At 51.2% G+C, this 26270-nt stretch overlaps 9 protein-coding genes across 9 annotated transcripts; 4 read left to right on the top strand and 5 right to left on the bottom strand.

Moving 5' to 3' along the window:
• Positions 1 to 109: 109 nt before the first annotated feature.
• EDD37DRAFT_621384 (rab-GTPase-TBC domain-containing protein) lies at positions 110 to 3439 on the top strand. The gene is made up of 2 exons (XM_062815997.1): positions 110 to 1809; positions 1888 to 3439. The coding sequence occupies exons 1-2, from the start codon at positions 282 to 284 to the stop codon at positions 2976 to 2978; spliced, it is 2619 nt and encodes an 872-aa protein (XP_062672991.1). The 5' UTR covers positions 110 to 281; the 3' UTR covers positions 2979 to 3439.
• EDD37DRAFT_621387 (uncharacterized protein) lies at positions 3440 to 8689 on the bottom strand. Its single transcript, XM_062815998.1, has 2 exons — positions 3960 to 8689; positions 3440 to 3906 (listed from the first exon to the last, which is right to left on the bottom strand). Exons 1-2 carry the CDS (start codon positions 8473 to 8475, stop codon positions 3758 to 3760), a joined length of 4665 nt encoding a protein of 1554 aa, XP_062672992.1. The 5' UTR covers positions 8476 to 8689; the 3' UTR covers positions 3440 to 3757.
• A 612-nt stretch (positions 8690 to 9301) lies between these two features.
• Positions 9302 to 9895, bottom strand: EDD37DRAFT_605933 (uncharacterized protein; the record flags this gene model as incomplete). The annotated part of the gene is made up of 1 exon (XM_062814843.1): positions 9302 to 9895. One exon carries the CDS (start codon positions 9893 to 9895, stop codon positions 9302 to 9304), a length of 594 nt encoding a protein of 197 aa, XP_062672993.1.
• A 3154-nt stretch (positions 9896 to 13049) lies between these two features.
• Positions 13050 to 15885, top strand: EDD37DRAFT_646795 (armadillo-type protein; the record flags this gene model as incomplete). Its single annotated transcript, XM_062817779.1, has 4 exons — positions 13050 to 13076; positions 13127 to 13286; positions 13338 to 15584; positions 15635 to 15885. The coding sequence occupies 4 exons, from the start codon at positions 13050 to 13052 to the stop codon at positions 15883 to 15885; spliced, it is 2685 nt and encodes an 894-aa protein (XP_062672994.1).
• A 1452-nt stretch (positions 15886 to 17337) lies between these two features.
• Positions 17338 to 19660, top strand: EDD37DRAFT_250330 (uncharacterized protein). Its single transcript, XM_062810675.1, has 2 exons — positions 17338 to 19053; positions 19104 to 19660. The coding sequence occupies exons 1-2, from the start codon at positions 17679 to 17681 to the stop codon at positions 19388 to 19390; spliced, it is 1662 nt and encodes a 553-aa protein (XP_062672995.1). The 5' UTR covers positions 17338 to 17678; the 3' UTR covers positions 19391 to 19660.
• A 120-nt stretch (positions 19661 to 19780) lies between these two features.
• On the top strand, positions 19781 to 21214 carry EDD37DRAFT_250310 (PQ loop repeat-domain-containing protein). Its single transcript, XM_062810673.1, has one exon. It carries the CDS (start codon positions 19987 to 19989, stop codon positions 21031 to 21033), a length of 1047 nt encoding a protein of 348 aa, XP_062672996.1. The 5' UTR covers positions 19781 to 19986; the 3' UTR covers positions 21034 to 21214.
• Positions 21215 to 21746: 532 nt separating this feature from the next.
• Positions 21747 to 23278, bottom strand: EDD37DRAFT_605937 (uncharacterized protein; the record flags this gene model as incomplete). The annotated part of the gene is made up of 2 exons (XM_062814844.1): positions 21747 to 21878; positions 21983 to 23278. The coding sequence occupies 2 exons, from the start codon at positions 23276 to 23278 to the stop codon at positions 21747 to 21749; spliced, it is 1428 nt and encodes a 475-aa protein (XP_062672997.1).
• Positions 23279 to 23574: 296 nt separating this feature from the next.
• On the bottom strand, positions 23575 to 24686 carry EDD37DRAFT_250839 (uncharacterized protein). The gene has a single exon (XM_062810676.1). The coding sequence runs from the start codon at positions 24462 to 24464 to the stop codon at positions 23736 to 23738; it is 729 nt and encodes a 242-aa protein (XP_062672998.1). The 5' UTR covers positions 24465 to 24686; the 3' UTR covers positions 23575 to 23735.
• Positions 24687 to 24938: 252 nt separating this feature from the next.
• Positions 24939 to 26145, bottom strand: EDD37DRAFT_691533 (uncharacterized protein; the record flags this gene model as incomplete). Its single annotated transcript, XM_062820023.1, has 3 exons — positions 24939 to 25448; positions 25506 to 25693; positions 25741 to 26145. The coding sequence occupies 3 exons, from the start codon at positions 26143 to 26145 to the stop codon at positions 25058 to 25060; spliced, it is 984 nt and encodes a 327-aa protein (XP_062672999.1). The 3' UTR covers positions 24939 to 25057.
• Between the last annotated feature and the right edge of the window lie 125 nt (positions 26146 to 26270).

The raw sequence follows: 26270 nt of genomic DNA on the forward strand, positions 1-26270 counted from the left end.
TACTATGGCTGTTGTAACTATTCGACAAGGCTACGGACCACTTATTGACTGGCATGAGGCGCGTGCGCGTGTTTGTCCTGCGCCCCTCACATTGCACCTTGAAGCAGTACGTCACCCGCCCGCCTCATCTCTGATAGACGTCCAGGCATCAGGAATTCGCCTTTTACTTGAGATCCTGTTAATCTGATATTCTTGATCTTGCTACCAATATTGCATCGCAATCTACATGAAGAAGGACATGTAGACCGCCCGCACACACGCCTCTTCCATACACGCCGGATATGACTTCCAAAGCCAGAGCCCCGAGCCCTTCGGCATCCTTCTATGATGTCTCTGATGATGAGGAAGGCGAATACAATACCATAGCACACGCATCCGTCATGAAAGGAGTCAAACTCCTCTTCTCCAAGAGCAAAGTCTACGTCCACCCTACACCGTCTGCGAAAGATAACATACCCGGCTTCATTGCTCTTGTTCAGCAAAAGTCCTCGCCCCTCTTGTCTGATGATAGACCAACCTCGGCCGACTCAGCCAACAAGAGAGCCAATGCTGCATCATATCTCCTTGCTTGGGTGCCTGAATCTTCCCTTGCACAAGATGATCTGAGTACCTATGTCAAGGTGGACATGAAAGATGGCGAATCGCCTCCCAGACAATCATATCTGGTTCCTCCGCTTCCTCTGGCGACAACATTCGACGAGTCGCCCGTCGGGCCGTACGCTTTCTCCCTTCCACTGTCCAGTATCTACTCGATTCACGTCCGTCCACCGAGCCTGGGTTGGTGGTACGGTAGTATAGTCATCAACACTCGTGCGGGGTCAAGCCTACCGGCCTTATTCTTTCACGATTCAGAAAGCGAAAGCACGATCTTACAAAAGAAAAAGAGGGCGAAGGAGTCGTTTGATCCTTTCGGTGAAACAGGCAATCTGTTTTGGGGCGGAGACGAGGTGTTGCGGTGGCTCAAAAGATATGTTGAAGTGGAACGCAGTACGGCTGAGCCGTCAATCTACTTGATAAACCCGACGGAAGAGGACCGTACTGGATTTGGTCAAGGTCGAAAGTCACTGGAGGGTCAAGACCAGGGCACGGGCAGCTCAGAACAGAAGAAGAAGACCGAGCAGAAGAAGCCGGCTGGGCCAGGCATGGATCCTGTGACAAAAGCATTGAAAGAGACCAGGTGGAAGATATTGGAGCAGCTCTCCAAAGTCACCACCTTTACTCGGCGTACTGCGGAGGACCTTGTTAACAACAAGAATATCCCACCTCAAGTACGACGATTCCTACAAAATCCTGAAGTACAGACACTACAAGACGAGTTTGACAGTGCGAAGTTGTACCTTGCCAGATGGGCGATGAGCATCGCCGAACAAAGCGAACGGGAGAAGAACAACCGAATATGGACTGCCCGAGACGTCTTGGAATCAGAAGAGACGAGTGTCGGTGATTTTGAAATCCTCGACATGGAAGCTGGTCGCTTGACCTTATCCGACAGCAAACGACGGCCCGTCAACATGGAGGAGTGGCAGTCGTTCTTCGACTCAAAGGGCAGACTACAAGTCATGGTGGAAGAAGTGAAAGAACGCGTCTTCCACGGCGGGCTAGACTCAGAGGACGGAGTCAGAAAAGAAGCCTGGCCGTTCCTGCTGGGCGTGTACGAGTGGGACAGCACCGAAGAGGAACGGAACGCATACATGAACAAGAAAAGAGACGAATATATTCAATTGAAAGGAGCTTGGTGGGATAGGATGATTGATGGCGGCGCGACACCTGAACAAGAAGAGTGGTGGAAAGAGCAGAAGAACCGAATTGGTAAGTCTTCCTTGCATTGCCTGTGTGTTATGTTGTCCAACTCACACAGTCCAACTGACCTCGCTACTCGCCATATAGAGAAAGACGTTCACCGTACGGACCGACATATCCCCCTTTTCGCAGGCGAAGACATCCCTCATCCCGACCCTACCTCACCATTCTACAACCTTGACGGCCCTGGCACGAATGTACACATGGAACAATTGAAAGACATGCTCCTTACATACCTCGAATACGATACTCCTCCGACCACACAATCATCATCCTCATCTCAACCTCGCTACCAAACACAAAACCCTCATCCCCAGAACCTAGGCTACGTCCAAGGCATGTCCGACCTGCTCTCTCCTCTATACGCCGTCTTTCAAGATGACGCCATCGCCTTCTGGGCTTTTGTAAGCTTCATGCGCCGTATGTCGCGCAACTTCGTCCGCTCTCAATCCGGAATGCGCGCCCAACTCAATACCCTCGACCAGCTTGTCCAAATTCTCGACCCAAAGCTCTACCTGCACTTACAATCCGCCGACTCGACAAACTTTTTCTTCTTCTTCCGTATGCTCCTGGTCTGGTACAAGCGGGAGTTCGACTGGAGCGATACCCTACGCCTCTGGGAGTTACTATGGACCGACTTCTACAGCTCGCAGTTCCACCTTTTCATCGCCGTTGCCATCCTCGAGAAACACCGCGACGTTATCATGGACCATCTGAAACACTTTGACGAGATACTGAAGTACATCAATGAACTGTCCGGGACGATTGAATTACAGGAGACGCTCTTCCGCGCAGAGTCGCTGTTCAAACGATTCGAAAAGACTGTCGAGGCGGTCGATCGGAAGAGTTCATTCCCTGCGCCGAACGAAGGGCAAGGACTAAGACAAAGGAAACAAGGCGAAGACGATAAATCAGGTGCAGCGGCCGCAGCGCCGGCGCCGGTGTCCTCGTCAGGACAGTCCTCGCAGCTGTCTGTAAGGCAGCGTCGAGCACAGGCTTATATGCAAGCGAGACAGCCTCCCAAAGGCAAGGAGCCGGAAAGGAAGCCGGAAACGGAGCAAGAGAAGGTCATTACGCCTGACCTGCGATTGTTGCTGAGCAAGAAGATCGTCACGCTTGATGAGGAGGTCGGCGGAGACGATGCGGCCCGAACGAGGGCGAGTGGGTTGAAGGACTGAGGAAAGGGTGTGAGCTGTTTTTGGGATATCCTTCTAACCCTCGTCATTCACGAAGCAGGGATACACTCCTGCACTTCGGTCTGATAGCGCAAATGAAAATCCATTGGCACCAGTCCTTTGGGAAAACGAGATCGCTAGGGCGCGAATACACAGCGTTATAGCCGTCGCCAATGTTGGACATTGGACGTGAGGGCCAGGTCTTACTGTTTGCAGATGATGATTTCATGAGAGCTACGAGGTGTATGCAAGATCAGGTACATGCGGCTGTGGGATAGTGGCATGCTGGCGAAACCAAGCATCGACGCGGTTTCCCGATATGCTGCGCACATTGAGGCATTGCTGCTGAATCTATTGGAATAAACGTCTTACTCGACTCCCTCCAGGTTATCACTCGAGTCTCTTTGACTATTTTATACTCTACGCTGTTGGATTCGATCAATCTGATTACCCAATGCAAGCATCATTAATTAAAGTAATATGCACACATTCACTTCATTCTGATATCGAGGTACAAATGAAATTCATGACCTTCCCATGCATGAGAAGACTACATTGCATGCCCATCCCTATGACTTTTGCAAACAGCAAAAAGTGTCCTTGCCGTACGCCTTCACACAATCCAGGTGGAATACGTAGATGAATCAACGCCACGCCACGGTACATTGACCACAGTAACCTCCAGACAGAAAACCATTACCCCGATGCTTGAAAAGAGACCAACGTCAGTCATCAATGCTCATTGCTCGCCTCGCCCGGTCGACCCTGTCAGTCACAGCCGACTACCGAGTCGGCGTTGCCGCGGCGGTGCCAGGGGTCATAGAACCACCTCGTCTGCCTGTCCCACGTAGACTCATGCTCAGCGTCGATCGGTGGCCATGTCCATGTGGCGTTGCATGCCGATGACTCAACGTTGATACGTCGTGTTTTCCTGCAGGACATTAATTAGCAAGCATTCCTTCTTGACTTCAACTGTATACGTACCATCGCAGCATGCTCTAACATTCTCCAGGCCACCGAATCCCATCTGTTCTTGCGCTAGCATCTCTCGCCGAAGCTCCTCAGCTGAATCTTTGCGATTGTCGCTGACAAGGCTTGCGTCGTAAATGCTGGCACCTTCACCACTGTATCCACTGAGGGCGTTGGCTTCACTGTTTCTGGCTGATCGTCCTGTGATAGAGCCTATCATGCGCGAAAAGCGGCTAACACTATTGGCTCTCACAGTGCGGTCTTTCTCCGGGGATTGATCTACACGACTTCGCCTCACAGTTGAGTCGGCAGCCGTAGCTTGGGGTAAGCGTGCAGAGCTCGTCGTAGCACTAACACCCGGTGTAAGTCCTTGTCCCTGGCTTACCGACCCACGGACGTCGTTGGTATTATGGGTTGTTCGAGAGTTGTAGCTTGAAAGGCTCATGCGACTGTGAGTGGGTGCAAGCGTGGCACCATATCCGCCGGCATTCACGTTAAACTCATTGACATCCTCCCGAGTGATCTCATTTCCTCCAGCTGTATAGGTGCCAGCGTTGGGATCGTCGGCGCGAGTGAGTAAATAGTTCAAAGCATTGAACCAAGTCTCATGTCTCTGGCCTGTGCTGGCAGTAAATCTGACACGCCGTCCAGGAGTGATGATCTCCAAACTCTTTCGGTGCAGCCCGGGTGGCATTGGGTTGTCGTCAGGGATCACCTTGACACTTTCAATCAAAACGCTCTTTGCTTTGAGTTCATTTCTGCCTGCTGTTTGAGGATCCTGATCAGACCAGTACAGTGTCTTGGTATAAGGATGGATCCAGAAATATCGTCGGTGTCGCGTCTCAGACATCTCAGATCGACCTGCTTTGCGCGTATACTTCCACAGAAACTCTCCTATCATCGTCTGTGTGATTGCTTGGATGATTCTTGGATCTGTACCAAATCCATGGTTCACCACCTGGCCATTAGCTTGGATGTTGAAGCGTTCGTCCAGTTCCGATGCGAAAGACGAAACCGAAGAGCGACGCGACATTTGTGATGTGATGGTACCACGCTGGTGACGACTGACACTGGACGTTCGCGGCACATTACTTTCACGAGTCGGCGAGCGGATGGAGTCTCCCGGAGTGCGTGGGCGACGCATGGCGGATGCAGGGAGTGCAGGTGGTCCCATGATTGACGAGACATGACTTGAATTGTTGGGTTCTTTGACAGGTGAGCCAACTCTGCCGCCTGCCTTGGCGATTGCGGCCTTGTGATCGGAAGGAAGTGGTGGATGCTGACCCGCGCTGCTAGACAAACGTCGGATAGGGGTACTCGACGTTCTCTTTGTCGGCGAAGGAAGTAGCACGGCTTGGCCAATCTCTGAGTCCGGGGCCATGGTGGTAATAACGTTCGGTCCGCGTGATTGAGACTGCTCATATGGTGTCACTGGGCTCAGCGGACTGGTTGTATTCTCTACACCCTCATTGTTTCGAGATAAAGGCACGGGAAGTTCTTTCCTTCGCCGTAGTGCATCTTCGATTTCTTGAGCGGTAAGAAGTGTTTGCGAGCCATGGCTGGACATTGGAGGGCGTTGAGCATGCTCGGTTTCTTCCATTTTGGCAGGAAGTGCAGCTCTGACAGGAACGCTGTTGCCAGACACATCTTTCAACGGCATATTGGCCTCGCTTGTCATGTTCTCCGAAGTTTTTTGCGGTTCACTTGTTTCATCTTCGGCGATCACAGGGGCGGAATTGTCCTTCGACTTCGACAGGCCCAGTGCAGCAGCTGCTGTTGCAAACAATCCAGTCACCGCTACCTTTTCTGTTGTATGAGGTCGGCTTGGCAGATCGTCAGCCTGAGTGGATGCAGTCACGCCGGCCGGTCGCTTCTGTTCTGGAGTTTGAACAGGTGCGGTGATCTGGGAATAGATGGAGGACAAGGCCAGACTCTCTGGATGGACAGGTTCAGGGGTTCTTTCAGGTGAGGTAGGCTTTGTGTCGCGCATCAGCACGCCGGAGTAACCAAGCTGCTTAGGTGTTTGTGGCTGTTGCGTGGCATCAACACTGGTATGGAGCACCTCTGGGCTCTGAGCTTCGTCCCATACAGTTTTCGGTGGAGTAATGAAAGCAGTGTTTCTGAATGGACTTTCTTGGAATGTTCTCTGCGGGGTGTACTGTGTACCGTTGTCGATATGTTTGATAGGTGAGCTTGCGACGCTTGGAGGCAGAGGAAAGTCTGAAGGTTTTGACGGTTGCACCTGGTCTTGGTATAGAAAACGTGGCTGCTCAGGGCTTTCATGTGGCAGGATCGGGACCGCACCTGCCGAATGATCCTGTTCTGGTCGCCACGGCTCAGTCATCGTAGAAGAATCGACCATTGTCGGCTTCACAGCGCTCAAAGGCGTCGACTGCGAAGCTGCTTGCTTACTAGGAGTGTAGCCAAGGCCGCCTGGGGTAGACGCTACCGAAGCTGTGCTCTCTCCACCAGGAGTGCCGAAGTTGGACGATCCATCAAGGTCGCCAAGTTCTGCAAACAGACTCTGCTCAGCAGCGGGCGGGCTACGCTCACTGTTGGCAGTGGCTGGAGAGTCTTGAGAGATTGCGTCGGAGTAGAGGTTTGTCGGCGTGGCATCCGTAGGGATTCTGGATTGACGCGCGACTGAGTTGCGACCATTTCTTAGGCGGAACTTGTAAGGCTGGGCGAGAACTGGAGTTTTGACCTCGTCTTCGTCCTCTCCTGCGGAAGTAGAAGCAGTGCTCATATATGATTGTCGATCACCAGCGGGCTTGGAAGCAAGGGATAGTTTAGTTGGTCGACGGCGAAGCTGAGATACGGCGTCCTCTGTTTCGGTCAAGTCATCCGTGCTGTCTCCTGCCATACTCTCTGCTCCTGTTTGGAAGTCCTCGCTTTCGGTAGTGTGCCTTTCGTCAGCGGTCTCGAATGCGCCTTCTGTCTCATTTGCTGTCTGATATGCATCGCTTACATCCGCAAAACGTCCTCCAGCAGTCATTGGCACGGCCAAGTGATTCTGAAATTGTGCATGGGTAGGCGTGTCGGCAAGATTGTCCTCCCAGTCTTCATCTTCGAGTTCAATATCAGTTCGCGGGCGTCGGGTACCTCCCAGCATGTCCGGTCGGAGAGGTTTCTTGAAGGCTTCTGACTTGGTCTTTTGTCTTTTGCTACCGCTACCCAAAGATCCGTCTCCACGTCGCAGTTCGAGCTCGTCTCTAGCATCCTGAAGCATGCGTTTGAGCTCGATCTTCTCCGTCTTCTCACGATGGATATTATTCTTGAGGTTTTGGATCATTCGGTGAGCATGGTGCAGAGAACTTCGGAGGGTTTCAGACTCTAAACCGCCATGACGCGGTGTTGCTTTGGTCGGGGAAGCAGGCGGAGAGTGCTCGGGAGACTCAAGGTTCTCGAATTCATCATCTTGATCTTGACCTGCAAGCATCTGTGAGTCTGGACGGTGATCACGCAGACGTGCAGCGACAGCCCGTGCCAGCTCATGATTCTGCGCATTCAATTCGTCGATCTTGCCTTGCAATGAGGTTCTCTCACTATCTCCAACGTCAATGGTCCGGCGAAGGGTATGCAGTTCCGAATCATGTGCTTTTCGTGCTGTGGCATGTTCATCTGTGAGCTTCTCATGAGCCAGCCGTATCTCGTCCATCTCAATCTGCAATCGTGACTTTTCAGCTACAGCAGCTGCAAGACCAGCATTCAATCTCTTCTCACGGTCAGCAGCCTCGCGAGACGCAGCAAGCAACTCGTGTGTCTGAGTTTCAAGGTTCCAGTTTTCATCCTTGTACTTTTGTTCGCTCTCATCGAGAGCGCGCAAACGTTGGGTGAGGACCAGAGTCTCATGTTCCAAGCGATCTCTATCAGTGTTGGCATGCTTCAAGAGTTCATCTCGTTCAGCCACCGCGCTTTGCAGCTGTCTCACTTGAGCCAGAAGCGACGTACTGATGTCTGCCGCAAACTGTAAGTCGCCGGCTCGGTTGCTTGGTTGATTACGTTGCCGTCGATTGGGAGCGGTCATTTTGGTCGGCGAGGCTGTAGCCTGACTGGAAAGTGTAGTTGGCTCAGCTGGGGGCTTATCTTCTCCACTGACAGCCCTGGATTTGGGGCCGAGTAAGGCCCTTGCTATTTCTTTCCCAACATCATTATGTTCCTTTTCCAAATCGGCCAGCCTCTGCCGTAATTCTGGCGTGATTTCCGCATCTCCCTGCTGTTCTTCCACTTCCCGCAGCTTCTCATTCAGCTCGGACTGTTGTTGCAAGAGGGACTGGCCCAGCTTCTGAGTATCGTGGAGACGGCGCTCCGTCTCAGCTATGTGTGCAATGATACTTCGTTTGGCCTGAGAGGGGGATGTGGTTGCGCCCAAAGTGATCGATTCAGGATCAATTAGACTGGAATAGCGGTGGGCGTGTGATAAACGTCGTGATTGAGTGTCATCTAGGAATGGATCGGACAAGTCTCTGACGGACGCGTGCAGACCATCGTTGTAGCTGTCTTCATGCCCGGCTATCGCAACGGTGGCCATGGCCGAGCACCGCGTGGTAGCGTGGACAATGTTGTTTATGTTTGTTGGGATATCTATACGTGGTTGTTCTTCATTTCGAGCTATCGTAGGACTGCGTGAGGATAATAGGTATGGCGGTATCGGCAGGCGACAGCGAGTCTCGTACAATGGAGGACTGGAACACTGAACTGCCAGCGGGCCCGGTGTTGTCAATCAACAGAGAAAAATGCGGACTCGGTCAGGGCGGGCGCAACGATTGGCTCTGGTGTGCCTGAGGCCCCTGGGCTTGTTGACGCGTTTAGCAATTCGAAGAGCCACTCAGGCGGGGTGGAGCTGCTTGGATTCAAGAAATCGAAAACCGGCTGTTGTGTTGAACACGTGAATACCTCTCATTGCTCGTGTGCAGGTTGTAAGAATTTCTATCGTAAAACTGACTCACTATCCTACCTTCACAGAAGAGCTCGGCCTAGTGAGCCTTCCGCACGTGGTAACAATTGTTTGATGGGAGTCTGCGGCTTTTGAGGTGCACTCGATGAGCATTCCATTGTACGAAGGCTATGGTCCAAGACACGGACAGACCAGCCAGCTTCGACTATACAATATGTACAAAACTCCCCCATGATCCTATAAAACAATGCCCCGCTCCATATTACAAATATGTACAGCCATGGTGGTCCTGTGATTCCCCAGGCATGACATGACGCTTTCAGTGTCGGGGACAATGTTGATATCCAAGTCTGTCCTTCGACGCGATCCTTGACATGCACTACAGCCCACGTGAGGTATAAGCTTCTGAGATGGTGTCTGAATTGTCTGTGGTGTCGCCGAGCACTCAGAATGGGGATGTTCATGACCAATTCTGGGCAGAAGGATCCTTTTCTTTCAGTCCACCTATTCTCTCAAGGTCGAGAGATTGGAAGCGGTTGGCATCCTCCTGTGTATACAGAGGAAGCTTGTCCTGGTTCAGTGGTTCCATGCCGACACTCCCAGATTCCGTGATATGAACCACCACAACGCGACCCTTCTGGATCTTGCCAGAGTCACCAGCTTCGTCGGGGAACGTGATATGGATTTCAGGCACAGCTGACGAAGGTGGACTTGACGAGTTGTGGATAAGGTTCATCTTTTCGTCATAAACAAATATGGACTCGTTCTTGTCAAGACCAGAGAAGTTGCTGATGGATGGCGAGCGGTGGTGCGAGGATTGGTGGAATGTTGGCAACACTGCTTGCTTTTTCGCCAAACGTCTTCGTCGCAGGAAGAACAAGGCTATTGAGCATAGCGAGGCCAGTAGTAGAAGGATGAAGAAGGCGAATATCAAATGACCCATTGAGGACGAGTATGTTGGTGTATCATCTGTGAAATCGGAGGAGTCGCGGCGTTGAAGAGTAAAGTGATTTGATGAATCCATGGCTACTTCGCGGGGATAGTAGTACGGCATGGGCGCCCGTCAAGGACGTACACGAATATAGATGTCGAGTCGAGGCTGATGTAAGGATGGTCGGTGGTCGGAGTACGGCCACTGCGACAAGCAGGATTCAGGTTTTTCGTACGGCTGCGCCCCGTTGACCTCAAATTCGTCACTTGGGATCTTCGTGTCCGTGAGACAAGAAGGCTGGTGGTGTCCGTATACGCGTCAAGAACGATCTGTATGGACGGTCTGCAGGCCGTTTGAGGTGCAGATGTGTATGCGCACCGGGCGGGTTGGGTTGCGGAGAAGGAGGTTGGGTGACAGATGAGAATGAATGGACGGCTGTTTGTTCAGCAAAGGAATGTAGCTGAACAAATGCCAAATGAAAGAGTATCACTCCCGACGAGGAAGGAGTGAAGAAGTCACGAATGTCAAGAATGTGAGTTGCAAGAAAGAGTGCAAGAAGGGAAAGATGAAACTGAAGTTCTCTTTCACGACAACAACCCCATCGCAACAAACAGCCAGGGGGGAAGCCGCGGTGTGGTGTTCCAGGGACTAAAAGTTAAAGTGAGACTGCCATTTCGTTCACCCGCCCGCCTTGGAGCCTAACGAGAATCTGGCCAGTGACTCTGGAGCACCAATGTCCACCAGGCCCTAAAACATTCAAAACATGTCAAACCCTCCGCACACCGTCGCCGACCGATGTCAACTCTGCTTATGCTTAATTTGTTCAACGGACATCCTGCACCCAATCAACGCGTCCAATCTTACCGGCGCTTCTTTGCTCCAATCATCAACTGGCATCGCTGGAGGCTTAGCCGCCACCAATTCATTGAGAGTGCAAATTCGGCGAGTCGGAGGTTGCACGGGGCGACAACTGAACAGGCTGAGGCAAAGAATCAGCAAGACAAAATTACATTCTAATAATCAGCCTCGTCATCCTCTTGGGTCTGTTTTCATTGCGTGAAATGGAGAATTATGCGTCCCTAGGTGCTGATCACAAGTACTGAGCCCGGGTGCGTTTGATCAAGAAGAAACGAGTGTGGAAGGTGCAGGAGTGCCTCGATCAACAGTAGCACGCATACGTCTCTTGGTCTTCAAGACAAGGGCACAACCATGGTGCTGGGAGTGGCATTGAATGGAGCCTCAAAAACAATTCCAGAGTGGGAGCCGTCATAAGCGTCGGTAGAAGCAGTGCATAAGATCAACAAGTTGTGAGCTTGATGCAACTGGAATCGGTCGGTGAAAACGCTCTGGTCGTTCGACAACAAACAACATGGAAGTTTTCCACTTTGCCGTGGGGCACTCAATTCCCACATCAAAACCATAAACCCACTAATATTTCAGCACCACTGGCGATGGCACAGTAATAATGATAAATGATCGAGCTCCTGCTCCCAAATCACATGGTCTTCTGATAAATGTGTTCTTGATATTCGAATGTCGGTTATGGTCCGTTTTCTCCGTGGTCTAGGTATAAGTTACTAGCCAGGTGATTAAAATAACCCACCGAGATGCAAGGCGTGCCGTGTTCTCCAAGGCAAAGATGCTCAGATTCCAGTCAATGTCAACGAGCTGCATCGTGATAGGGTAGGTGAGATACGAACTATTTCTACTTACGCTGTTCAGAGTCGGTCACGTCACAGTGAGAAGTCGTTGGTCGAAATATGTATTCCGTGGGTACTTCTCAGAGGCTGAGGTGTCTAGAACACGATGAGGATCGACTCTGGACGTCGTTCTTTGGCTCAAGATAAGCTAAGTTTGCTCTTTCCGGTGGCCGGCCGAATGAGTGTCAGCACATGCTTCCGGCCAGTTATCCAGCAAACCCAAGAGACTCTGGAGGGACACGGTTTGAGAGTTCCCCTCACTTGTCATCTTCTGAGTCAGCCCTTTGGAGGGAAACCACCGGAACAACATCAAGTATGCTTTTTAGCAACATTCCGAATGAGTGTCAGGGAGAAAGGGAAATAATGGAAAAAGAGAAAAATCGGATCTGATTCGAGACAAGCCACAAAGATATGCAATCTGGGCAAGGAGTTCGGATGGATGGGCAATTCCTTTCGGCCTGGACAGCCTGAAACACATGCAGTCCCTTGACAAGCAGCACAGGCTATCCCCTCTCGGGCACTTAAACTTCTGGATACTTCCTGGGGGGACGCTTTTTAGGTCAGCCACCCGCTCACTACGTCCTCCTTTTAGGGTCTCAAGCCCATCAACCACCCCAAAAGTCCCGACTTCAAACCACTAAAACACTCCACCCCAAGGCCCAACCCACTTGTACCGAGTCGCCAGTGGTCGATCTGGGGTTTTGATGGTTCTTTGTCTGCCTGCGCATCATCATCATCATCCACTACCAACTTATTCTTTTTTTCTCGGATTTGTGATATATCATCTTGTTGAGGGGTCCTGGTTCTATCCGATATACATGCGCCTTTCGATGGTGCCTCTCGTGTAACATCTCACCCTTTACACTCTGTTTGTCTGGTGGGGAAGAACCACATCGACCGTCCACTGTCTTTCTCCCTCACCGCAACCCGATCCACCACGTCCCGCCAGATTTGCGCCTGCCTTGCACAAAACCGGCGAGGCAGCATTCCACAACTTCCAACAACCCAATTCTTTTTTCCATCCCTTGCTCCATGCGCAGTTCGCGGTCGAGGCGCATGTCTGCTGGCAGATGCTCCTCTCGCCCTCGCCCTCCCTCTGTCGCTACCCGTTCCGCTACGTTGCGATTCCCGACTTGGGCCATGACTTTCATTCGCCCTGCGGCTGCCTGCTGAGAGAGTGTACCAGTGCTTTACTGGCGACCAAAGGGGTTATATGACTCTGCCAAACCTTGCATCGCAACGACCGCACCATCCTCCTACTTAATTTCTCGCCCTCCTTCCATTCCCTCCTTTGTATCGACTACGGCTTGTCTCATAATCTGGGCTGGTGTACATCCTCCATCTCACATATCCTTCAGATACTGGTACGCACTTGGGTCGTTGGCTGGGGCACACGCAAGAACATCATACGCTGATATCTTACAACAGTTCATAAAATCTGTATCTTTCCTTCAGGGTGTGGACGGTCCAAATTTAGGCTATTTCGGTCACCACCAGGCACTTGCACATTCGTCCATCCCGACCCTCGTTGCGGACGTCGTTGTTTCCACCGTGACGGATACCTCATTTCTTCCATCATGGAGAACGGTTCGGTGCTTGAACATGTGAGTACATGGATAGTATCAAGAGAATTGCAGCTGACGGTCAACATCAGGCACGTAATGGCCGCATTTCAGCCTTTGATCGAACGTCCTCCTCGAGACCTCAACTAGGCGCCGGCACCGACTTTGACCTGGGAAAGAGTGCGTGGAATTCTACAAGTCGCTTGTGGGGAAGGGGAAAGTCATTCCTAGAGGACGATCAGCCAACAAGACGTATGTTCGGCGCAACACACCAGGATCTCGACCTCGCTAACTATACAATAGCGTCACCTGTTCGTCAGAGCTCTACCTCAAGTTTCACCCATGGTAGAGTCCCACCTACATCGACGCTGACCCCAGTTGATGTCAACGACGAGAATGCCTCCCAGTCAAAACTATCGTGGAGTGCACATGCTGCTAATAGCGCGTTTGCCTCAAAACCACGAGGACAACCTCTCTCTCCGACACAACAACGACAAGTCCAGAACCTGGACTCTGTGGCCGACGCCGTCCACGGTCCTGTAGCGGAGTCCAGTCTGTTCGCTGGTAGTGCCCCGGATGTTGAGGACGAGCTCCCTATCAGCTACCAGTCTCGTCAGAGCCGTCGTGCAGTCACAGACACCTCCCGTCTCATGCAATCACCAACACAAACGATGAACGGCGGTCGGAGTGCCTTTAGCCCTCAAATCCAAGCTTACAACACAAACAGCTTCAATGCTAATGGTATTTCCGCGTCTATGAATGCATATGAGCCGGACCAGGATCATGGAGTCAATGGATATTCAGCAAGAGCTGGGGCTGGTCAGCATTATTTGGTGCACAATGGGTACCTGTCGAATGGGAGAGAAACGCAGCCAACTGCGCTGTCATCAGGTTTTGGTCCTACACCGCCGACCTACACAAATATTGATCGGCCATCCATGAACGGGCGGGCGGATCAACTCCAATCATCCAACCAGATGCTCATCGATGAAGCGGTCCGCTCTTTAAATGCGTTGAGTTTGGACCAGGCACAAAATATCGTTGGCATGATCCCCAGCCAACGCGGCCCTGGCACCCATGCACAATATCAACATAATATCCAGCCTATGTCGTTCCAGCCTTCGACTCATCCAGGCCTTCCACCCAGTCAGCTTGGAAATCAGTATCCGCCAGTTGGTAATACACAAAATGGTGGCTCTCGCTTAAATCCTCAAGCAGCTCCACACTATGGAGGTTTGCCTTTCGAGGCACGTTCGAATGTTTCACCGTTGGCAAGTGACTATCGAAGCAGCGTCCAGAGTCCTTACTATCCCAGTGGTGGCGCACCTCCGACTGGCCCTCAGTCCATTCGAACCACTCCTGCAAATGCTTTCTCTGGCCGTACATCACCTTACGAGCGATCCATGACAAATCGGAAGCTGCGCAACGTTGATCAATATGCGTTCGATCAGAACATGTTTGTTCCAAGCACATTGCAACCGCAATATGGCAATGGATACCATAACGACATGCATACATCGGTCCACGGTGGGCGCATGAATCCATTGGCCAACCCGTACATGATGTCCGGACATGGAGGTATGAACCATATTCCTTCGGCCCCTCGCGTGTCAGCTCGTGAACCTGAGCAGAGCCAAGTGGTCAGAAGTCCTCTGCTTGAGGAGTTCCGTATGAACAACAAGAGCAACAGACGATTCGAGCTGAAAGATATATATGATCATGTGGTTGAATTCAGTGGCGATCAGCACGGTTCGCGGTTCATCCAACAGAAGTTGGAGACAGCCAACAGTGATGAAAAGGAACAGATTTTCAAGGAGATCCAACCCAACTTGCTGCAGCTAATGACTGATGTCTTCGGCAATTATGTCATTCAAAAAATGTTCGAACATGGAAATCAGTCTCAGAAGAAGGTGCTGGCGAACCAGATGAAAGGCCATGTGATGCATTTGTCGATGCAAATGTATGGCTGCCGTGTGGTTCAGAAAGCCTTTGAGCATGTGTTGATCGATCAACAAGCCAGCCTTGTCAAAGAATTGGACGGCTCTGGTCTGCAAATTCTCAGGGTTGTCAAGGACCAAAACGGCAATCACGTTGTACAAAAGGCCATTGAGCGCATTCCGGGAGAACACATTCACTTCATTGTGAACGCCCACCGAGGACAAATGTACAAAATGTCTACCCACCAGTATGGGTGCAGGGTGGTTCAACGGATGCTGGAACATTGCCAAACAGAGGCTAAACGAGTTATTCTCGACGAGCTTCTCGAACATATCTCAGCACTTATTGGTGATTCATACGGAAACTACGTTGTACAGCACATTATTGAGAACGGCGAACCCCAAGATCGGCGGCATGTTGTCGACATTGTCCTACAACAGGTCCTGACCTTCTCCAAGCACAAGTTTGCGAGCAACATTGTGGAAAAGAGCATTGACTATGCGGACGAAGATCAGCGTCGACGAATATTGCAAGAATTGACTAGGTGGGATGGACAGGCCGTGAGTCCCGTCTTGCAACTGATGAGAGACCAATATGGCAATTATGTGCTTCGTGAGTTATAACCCCATCCCGTGTCGACAATTCGAAACTGACTTGAGCAGAAAAAGTGCATGCACAGTTGCATGGCGCTGAACTGCAGGCTCTGAGAGAGGAGATGAGGCAGCATCTGACCATTTTGTCGCAAATGAACCATGGCAAGCAGGTTGCTGCTATTCAGAAGCTCCTATATGACAGTCACCGCCCACCGAGCGCATCAGCGAGCAGCCGGAGTCCAGCATTGGCAAGCACAAATGCTAGCAGCACAGCCTCCGACGGCGGCATAGCTTCTAACAGCTATCAGGAGCGCAAGTAGCTGAGGCTCTCCCGACGGCGACATAGCTACTAACAATCATTGGGAGCTCAGAGAGCTCAACCACCCTCATGCGATCAGTCCCCTTCTTGCAGTGATGCGTTTGACTTACATTGTCATTACGACTCGTGGCCAACGGCTGCTTGTGCCCGTTTTCACCTTGGACACTTTCTGCATTTCATAACACGATGGTTTTTAACTTCAGGTGTTGGCTAGAATTGTCTGTGTCAACCAAGTTTTGCTTTACGGAGTTTCGGATTGGAGGAGCATGAAGGACAACACTTATTGCGGGCCAATGGATGTATTTGAATCGACCAGGTTGTGTATGGGACGACAGCATGCTTGATGACAACATTGATGTGAATACCCTTTTCTTTGGTTCTAGACGAGCGATTATGAAACGGGGCGGAATCGGTACGATACATATTCTTCAACCTACGCGTCTCAATGGTGCTTGAGGTCAATATTCATGGGGGCGAGAACACAAGAGCCATCGCCAAAGGCAAAGCCTGCCTCGGTGATGTTTTGGATAGGAGTCGGTGTACTGGATAAGGGAGTCTGTTTGCCACAAGATATTGGTGATTCGCGAAAAATCGTTCACTCGTTCGAAGCGTACGCGTGGTTTGTGCAGAGCAAGAAAATATACCCATTGATTAGCGACAGGCACCAGAATAGCAAATTATGAATTCTTCATTCGAGAGCTTTGCACTCAGAGATTGTCTGGCCTGAACCCTGATAAGTCCGTCTTAGCCCTCTCATCGGGCCAAATGCTGTGGCATATATCAATGTCGGCGACACCTCCATCGAGACGTCCAAAGCGAATTTGGCCCCATGGAGTCGTCACAGCAGTTCACGTCTAGGCTGTTTTGGGGCAGGACACAAGGTGTTTATGCTCGACGCTGTTGTTTTCGCCCTCAAACTAAATTTATGCCACTTTACCGCAGCTGATCGACGCGCGTTTCAAATGAGTTTGAGCTGTCAAAAGCCAACAACTCACACATTCCAGGTTCTTTGGACAGCTGACAGCCTGACACTCAGATCACTGATCAAGGCTTGCAGCATGGCGCACGAGTGTGATGACTGTATCATATCATCCTCACAATATACCATGTGATAGCGAGTGAACAATCAGCACAACACCTTCAAGCCTCTTGTTGATGAGAAAACCATCCAGACTCTCAGCCTTTAATGTCGCTTGTTGCCTTTAGCTCTTCAGACGTAGGCCGCCTTAGGGTTGGGGCGCCTTAGGCTGTTCATGGAGTGAGTGGTGAAGCCGCGCGGTGGCACTAACCAACACGAAAATAAACCTCCGAGTTCAAATCATCATCATCACTCATCAGTGGTGTCGTTCAATTTCCAGACATGCATCTCGCACCGCTCCTCCCGTCTCCCACTCCCCAAGTGAGTTTAGATCCTATGCGGATCGTCGAATTGGTACCTGCATTTCGCCCCATGTGGACTGAGAAGCTCAAGCCTTGAGCATGGATCTTCAGGCCCTGCTTTTGGGGCTAAACCGTCCATGGTGTTACCGCGCATCTTTTTATGCCTATGCCTTGTGTGTCTTGTTGACGCCGAGATGGCAATGTCGCGACGAGACTCCTCCACCTCCATCTTCTCGCTAAGAGACCGATTCTTCGTCAAATCAACCAAAGCAGGCTCGTTAGCAGATGCCGCCATCGTTGACGATATTCTGTTCAGGCGACACCCGCTGAACATCCCACGTCTCATTGCTTTACGCCGGTTTTTATCCAGATATACCATACTTCCACTGACCGATACGAGGGGCTACAACAAACATGGCCGCGGTCATGGCACCTATCGAGTTGCCTGCCGGCAGAAGATCGTATCACAACACAGCACCCCTCGCTGACATCCACGACCCCAATTGGATTCCCGTGTTGGATAGCACGACTTTCAAGCCGTCGTTGTCTCTGCTCGAGAAAGAAGGTTCAATCACGACAGTCGGCTCGTTTTCGTTGTTTCCTGCCCAGTCGAAACCTCAACAGCTGCTTTCCCACAAGTACTCAAAAAGTTCAATGGCTCCCGAAAGCGTATCCTCAGACTCACGATCACAGAGTCCTAGCCACGTCGAACCTCTGCCCAGTATCGGAATTTCTTTCCTGTCGAATCAAAGCGGAAACTTCGGACACCGTCATGGTCAAGCGTCGGGATCAGGCTCTGTCGAAGAGAAGATTTCGGTTTGTGCAGACACACCAGCTGGAAATATGCTCGGCAGATCCAATGCAGCAGGGAACTCAAGTACAACGCAGCAGACACCATCTCAGCGTCCGAGCCAGCAAGATGGACAGACAACCGATTCTCAAACACGTCCCTCCACGGCCTCCTCACGGAAAACCTCAGTCCTCCCACCCACCTCCAAATACAACCGCAAGCCGGTGCCTTCGATGACTTCTCCTACTGCACGACCCTCTTTTGCGCCCAGTCTGCCCCAGACTCCTCATGAATCACCACGACTGGCATCCACAACTCCTGTTGCAGTACCACCGATACCTCAAGTCCAGGCTCTTACATCACCGAACCTACGACCAATCGCACCACCCCCCGAACCAGAGTCTATCCCCAGGGTCCAGCCGTCCAAATCTACCGCTTCGGAGCGGCGTCAACGAGCACTACACTCACATCCCTCTACCATGTCACTTCGAACGCGACGTAATTCAAGTTCAGACGATGCAGAAGTAGCACCTTCCAAACCACCCTCGATCCGCCAGAAGTCTAGGAAATCCACCGACTCCCGTACAACTACACCCCGATCCACGATATATGAGGGGCAGATGCCCTTGTTACCCGCTCCAACCACACCTCTTCCCGAACTACCGTCTGAAGCACGACGACCTCCAACACGAGAGAACGTCTCGGCAAGATCGACGCCGGCACTGCCCGAAGAACCCTTCCTCCCTGCCATGTCCAACTCCCGACCATCAGAGCATACCGGGATGGCGTCGTTCATGACGGAGAAGAACACCATTGTCTTCCGTCGTTTCGACGATGTGCATGTTAGACTTTTGCTATGCTTGCAGGACGAAATTTCGCAGCTAGAAAAGGAGCTGGCAACTCTGGAAAGCCCGACGTCTAGTGGTGGTATTTCTGCGGAGCAGATGTCGCAAAAGATGAAAGTGATGCGAGAATTACGTAAAGTCGTGTCTGAATATGGTGAGATGTCCCAGTCAAAGGCTGTTTTTAATTGCTGACATTCCTGCTAGATACCATGTTTATGACGTGGAACAAAATGCAGGCGAACAAGATCGCTGAGTCGACTACGAGGGACTTGAAACAATGGCTGCAAAAGCCTGGGACTGGTGCACAGGCCGGTCTGGGGATTGAGATGCGGCAAGATGTGCAGTGGCTGGACGAGAACTCGAAGGATCTAAGCAGTATTGAAATCAGTGAGAAGGACGAAACGATGCCGCAGAGGCAGCAGGGCTCGAGTAGTAGGGTTGGGATCGATGCGCTCCTGGCATTATTCGGTTGCGGCATGAGAAGGAAATGAATGGCGCTTTGGCGTTACACAATGATGGTCATATTTGCGAGCCTTTGCATACCTAGATACCACGGCCTTTTCATCGGAAGCGAGCGAATTGCATGGCGTATGTGGATGGTACTCCATTTTTGGGGGTATGGCTACTGTCACGGGCATGGCTACTTTATTTTAGAGCCAGCGCTTCTGATATGGCATGACGGGAAATGATAATACCCATCCAATACTAGTTGTGGTACGAAAGGTCTGTTGTGATGTGGTAGCTTTCTCGTACCTGCGTTGGTGGCACGCAAAGTGTTACTGGAAAGAGCTTAGTCATTTTCTTCCCCAGATTTTCGGCGTCATCACGTGCGGAGAGAATTTTCGACATCCAGCCTCTCAAGATCAAATCACTCAATTGAATGATCCATCACCAGCTCCATTCCGTGCGTCACACTTTCTCAATTCTCGCATGATTTCTCTTACTCAATTCCAACTCTAGTAGCGAGTCATCCCACACCGCATTTCGTCTTTCGTCTCCTCATCTTCTTCCTTTTGTTTGATTCTTTGTACATTGGGGAACAAAGAAAATAGCACCAGCTACAACGCGGATACATACAATCACCATCATGTTCCCTCCACAACAGGGCATCTCCCTCGATATTGAGGCGCTCTCTGGTATATGCGGCTCCATATCAATCGCCTGCTGGGTCGTCGTCTTCTCGCCTCAAATCATTGAAAATTTCCGACGTGGTTCCACCGAGGGTCTGTCCATCGTCTTCATCGTCATCTGGCTAGCCGGCGATGTCTTCAATATCTTGGGCGCCATCCTACAGGGCGTGCTGCCCACCATGATCATCTTAGCCATTTACTACACTCTGGCCGATATTGTCTTACTAGGCCAGTGCTTCTACTACCGTGGCTTCACACTCAGCGACGACACCTCGAAGCACCGAAGCAACGGAGACGCCGAGACCCGACCCCTACTGCACAGCGGATCGGCCACAGCACCGCCTTCTCGGGATGAAGATGATCGGTCGCGACCACTATCACAGTACCATCGGCACTCCTCGGTGGACCCGACGCATCTGTCCCCCGTCACGCCGCTGCTCGACCCGCCCAAGCCAAATGACCCTCCGGCTTTGAAGAACCTGAAGCCCACCACCACTCTACAGGCCGCCATTTTCAACATCTTCGCCATTCTTCTGGTCTGTGCAGCGGGTGTGTTCGGCTGGTGGATCGGCGCGCACAAGTCGCATCGCCACCACCATGTCAAGGACGACACGTCCGAGCCCTTGGAGTTCGACGTCCTGGGTCAAGTGTTCGGATATCTCTGCGCGGTACTGTACTTGGGATCGAGAGTGCCGCAGCTGCTGTTGAACTACAAGCGGAAAAGCACAGAGGGTGTATCGCTGTTGTTCTTCCTGTTTGCTTGCATTGGCAATTTGACGTATGATATGTCCATCTTTGCGTATTCGCCGATTTGTCGGAGTTCGGGTCATTGCGAGCCTGGCGAGGCGAAGACACTTTACTTGCGGTATATTGCGGTTAATGCTAGTTGGATTGCGGGCAGTTTGGGGACGCTGTTCTTGGACATGGCTATCTTTGTGCAGTTTTTCTTGTACAAGAAGGATGAGACGGATGATGAAATTGCTGCTGAGGGTGAGAGGAGGTGATACGAAGAACGTTGAATGATGAGGGTTGAAGTTGACACTGTGTGACACGGAGGTCACGGTCGCACCAATCAAGCTCGTTGTTACTGTGGCTGTACGACATGACAACATGGTTTGCACACCGTTCGACCCTTGGGAGGAACGGCGAGACGACACGGAAGCACAGCTCAAGGACCGTGACCGTGCTTCATACATGTCGTTGGTCCATCTCGGCAGGTCACACGTGGAAGAGAGAAGAGAGAGAGGCTAAAGGCTATGCATCAATATGCAGGTCTCGTCAAATGGACGAGCATATATCAGGATTGCCTAGTCTACGGCCCTGGCAGACTTGGAAGGTCGCCCGGAGTTGTCTGACAAAAATGCTATGTTGGTGTCGTCTGGAGAGAACATCAAGAAACGCAGCATGCTCATTGGAGCGACCGAATTTTTGTTGTTTGAGCGTCGCCGTGTGAACTTTGGGTATGACCTAACGGCTATGCTCTTACCGGACATAACAACCCTCACGGTCACATATGGACCTCAAGCATTCGGTCTAAAGCTCTTGATGGTATACTTGCACAAGGCTTGCTAGACAAAAAGTTCTATACATAACATCAAAGCGTTAAATCATCTCATCGGCGTTCGAAGCCAGGCCCACCACGGTACACGATATTGCGTGTTGACCTGCCATTACTGTAGTGGTTCTGGCCCTCACCGAGCTCCAAGACCCGTTGACCTTAAAGTTTAGACTGCGCGAGCGAAGCGCCGGCGGCGGCAATAGGCCTGTAATTTGGAAAGAGGTCTTCCGGATCATATTTCGCTCGGATCTCCAAAAATTTCTTAAGGCCATAATCCGTCCAGACCTTGACCTGTAAACTCCGTAAAGCATTACTTGTTAGTCTTGTGATCGGATTGCCTCGACAGGCATACCGTGGTAGATAGCAAGCCTTTTCGGGGAGGGAGGGAGACTCACCTTAGCCTGTCGTTTATCAAACGGATCCCAATCTGCAATGTACATCCCAGCGGCGTAGGGGTAAATTTGTGCATAAGTATCAGCCATGAGATCGTATATACCCGGTTGTAACGACTTATCCATCCACTGGGTGAACGTGGAGATGTAGTACTGCTGCGGCAAGCCGCACAGGTGGTCCTTTTCATTTGCCGTGAAGAATGAGCAGAAGATGTTGCCGACTGACCTTCGGGTCGGGAGATTGGTCATTGCGGGCACGATGGCTTTACAAAGTTGTTTCAGGGGGATGTTTGGGTCCGGCAGGATGCTGTTGATTTGCCATTTCATGCCCTCTACAGTGGGGACCATGGCATCTTGGATATCGAAGTATTGGGACCAAGTCATTTCATCCACTTCTGTCAACTCCTTAATGGAGGGTTGCAGCGATGCTGGAATCTTATTCCACGGACTGAGGAGAGCTTCCGCTTCTTCCTTGGTGTCGGCATATGCTGACGCGAAGATTCCTAGGTGGAGGTTTGCGGGTGATGGCACATCGTCATTTGTGAGGTTGGGGTCGAATCGTTCTGGGTAGTGAGTGAATATAGCGTGCTCGGTACCCCATTTGGGGACGAGGCTACTTGTATGCATGGACCAGTACAGAAGATCTTCCATGTTGTTTTGGACGTCAAAAGTCATGGATCTGGTAAACATCTTGCGAGCAGGGATCGTCCGACCCCATATTTTGGTCAAAATCCCGAAAAAGGCCAACCCAGCGCCACGAGCTGCCCAGAAGAGGTCGGCGTTCTGGGTGTGGCTTGCAATCCTGACTTGACCGTCCGGAGTCACAATCTCCATCTTCGTCACCCATTGATCCACGGTTGCACCCCATGTTGGACAGTAGAAGCCCTGCCCTCCGTTGAGTATGAACCCACCGGCAGCGACGGTCGGGCTGTGTCCATGCGGAAAGAAGCGGTTGATCTTCTGCAATGCTTCGGAGAGCTCCCTTACACGTACGGCGGGACCGAAGGAGATCTCGTGCGATACTGGGTCATAGTCGACGTTGCGGTTGAGATTCGATGTATCAACGAGGATGCCATTATTGATCAGTGAGTTGTTCGAGTAGGAATGTCCTCCGGACCGGACCCCAATCTTTGCGCCGAGGTTTCTCGCATTCTTGACCGCATGCTGGACGTCGGCGATCGAGCTGACGAGGTGGATTTCCTTTGGATAGGCTTCTCGCACATCTGTGTTGACATAGGCCCGTCGTAGTCGTTCGTATTCACTGTTGTGGCTTGTCGAAGAGCGCTTGAGAATTGACATGGCGTTCGTGTACTCTTGAAGGAGGTAATCAACACGATTTGATGATAGATTCGATGCGTAGCTGCACCGTTGTGAGTCGTGAGGGGATTGAGCTTGTGCGGTAGACATAAAATGATTCAGGATGTCTATGTGCATACCAGCGTTTTGGGGCTTGGTGGAAGAGGATGTTATCCTTGTGGGGCAAACGTTGTTTCTTTGGGGTGTTCCCCAAGACACCCTCCGCACCTTCGTTACCCCAGATTGCCCCAAATGGCAAGAAGTAATAGTGCGCTATCGGTACCTCAGGTACGCTTACACTTCGCAAACCAACATCTCATGGCTGCTTCGATATCAAAAGTGCGCGTATCCAACGGCCATTGTCTACAGCCCCTAGCCCGGTACGTACCTATGTAGCAAGGCCAGATATCTCGTCCAGCCCCAGACACCGAGACTCGAAGAGCGATTTGACCGTTCCACCTCAAGAAGCTTTTTTCGCGGCCTCGTCCATGTCACTGCAAGCGCAATTCTCCTTTGAAGATTCAGGAGTCTGCTCCTCGTCTTCCGATCTTGTTTTCCCGGGTCTGACCCCTCCTAGTCCGTTTTCCTCATCAACAAGTGCTTTGTATGCTGGCACCGCCAGTAGCACATCTGGCGACACTTTTGCATCTTCCAGCTCTTTAGAGGTGAACACGGTGATTGTACCATTGGGTTCGATAATCGCACATTCCACTTGACAGATATTGACCACATTCTGAGCCCTCAGTGCCGCGTTGAGGTCGGTATTGGAAATCCGATGCTTCTTCATCACTTCAGTTAACATCATCCCTCGAAACGCAATGACCAATGGTGGACTTTGGAATAACCAGGAGAGGTGTCCATTGAATCGGCAAGCCATTGTGGATGTGATGAATTGGAACCCTAGCATCGTACCCAGGGACAGAAGTCCCCGCACGAGTGAATTGCCGTTCACAATACCTGCAAGCGTACTGCCCAAGGCGACGTTGATGAGCCAGTCGAAGATGGTGATGGGTGCTATGGATCGATTGCTACCCAGGCGGAGGTAGGCGAATAACGCTATCACCGCGATAGAGCCGATGGTGACAGGGTGGAGGATGCCAGCTTTGACATAGAAGTCGGAGGTCTGTACAACGTCCGGTCCACTGATGACCACCGTGCCATTCGTGCCGCTGGTACTTGTCCCCGACATGATCGCGTTGATTGCTTATTGAAAGTCTGGCAACATTGCAAGCAAGGACACTTACTAGTAATGAAGAGGAGACAGTCCATCAAGTACTAAGGCGACAGCTCTGAAGATCACCCGAGAGTTTGTGGTGACCCGTCGAAGAAGTCTAATATACTGTAACCCCTCTGGCGGAACCCGGGGATCCCGCGATTCGAGGTTCAATAATGGCTGGCAGACGGAGTCATAGTGACCAACCAAGGAAGATGAGAAAGGCATCAAATATCTTCACAGATTCCCCCTTATTCGCACTTCGGCGTGACCTCGCTGCGAACACCGTTGCACATGACCATGAGCTTTGCGTTAGAAAGGGAGTCGACCTGGTTTTGTGAGAGATGACTAGGCAAGTTCGGGCTTGGAGATGAGTGTCCTAAGAATAATGCAGCCCACTGGGTGGTCTGAGCAGGCAGATGACTCAGCAAGTAACGTTTGCGTGCGAATGTGTTCAAATACCGGAGCATGCGTCCTTCTTTCCTGATTGCTCGAAACCCTCAACTTTTTATGCCTCTCGTACATTTCAATGGTACCTCTTCTCATCCCGCCTTGCAAACATGGAGCGTTCACGACGGATGATACGCTTTGTAAACCTGCAGAGCTCCCTCGAGGCATTGGATCAGGCCGAAGAACACCGTCAACAACAATACAAGTATTGCAACCCAGAAGGTATACCATTGCACGCCATTGCGCCTGTCACACCACCATTGAGACAGCGTAGTCGGACGTGATTCATCAAACGTCTGCTTCAAGACCACGAGACGGTCATGCCAGAATGTGAATCTTTCGATCTGGCGCTCGTTCCCCTTCAACTTCCCGCACTTGATCAAATGACGATCGATATTCAGTGTTGTTGGCTGGCGATTGAACCAGCGTGTAGTGTCATCGTCTGCTTCTGGAAATAGAAGCGCCAAGGTTTGCAGTGTGTCGTCTATGAGCCCGGCTGGAAATAGCGACCTTGAGACAACGTCAGTCCACTTAGCGGCGGCTCCGATGCGGAAGCATGGTACCTACCATTGCTGATGTTTCAAGAACGATGCATGATGGAAGATGGCCACTTCTCTATCTTCATTGGACATGCGCAAGTGATCGGCCAGATTATCGGTCCATACGATTTCGATACCCGCAATCCGGCCCAAGTTGCGCCCATTGAACATTTTCTCCAATTTAACATCATGGCCCAGAACGACAGGTGTGCTGAACTGCCGATGAACAGAGTCCTTAAGAGTTCCGGCCTCCCAGACGAGACCTTTGCGGCCTGAGAAAGCATATTGCAGCTCTCCAACTCCATCATTGAGATCAGTCTTGCAGTAAGGTCGATCGAACTATCAATCGCGCGAATCTCGTTGTCTGGCCTGGGATCCTTCAGCTTTGAGCTCAGGAACGTCCTGATATCGTCTCTCGATCTGTCTTCGGCAATTCGTTTGGCAATCTCGACTATGTTACCATGTTTCTCGACCAGTACATGAATAGAGCCGTCAATGAGAGCATGGAGACATTGCTCTTTATGATAGGTAGAATAGGCCGATAAGTCAATGTGCTTGTCTGGGATGGTCGAAGGAGAAGCAACTGCCCAGAGCTTCTCGATGAGGCCCCAGCAGTCATCATTGGAGTTGGGCCACTTTGTGATGTGAAGATCCAGCGGAGGGTCCATGTTGGCTTACTTGCTTCGCGGCGCCATGGTGAACCTGGAAGACAACGATGACTTGTGGATCGTGCGTATACGTGGCTATTACTAATCTTTTTGGATACAGCACCTTTTAGAAAGAGTGTATTGCA

This window comes from Exophiala viscosa, assembly GCF_022695815.1.
Source record: "Exophiala viscosa unplaced genomic scaffold EDD37scaffold_2, whole genome shotgun sequence".
In the NCBI taxonomy this organism is placed as follows: Eukaryota; Fungi; Ascomycota; class Eurotiomycetes; order Chaetothyriales; family Herpotrichiellaceae; genus Exophiala; species Exophiala viscosa.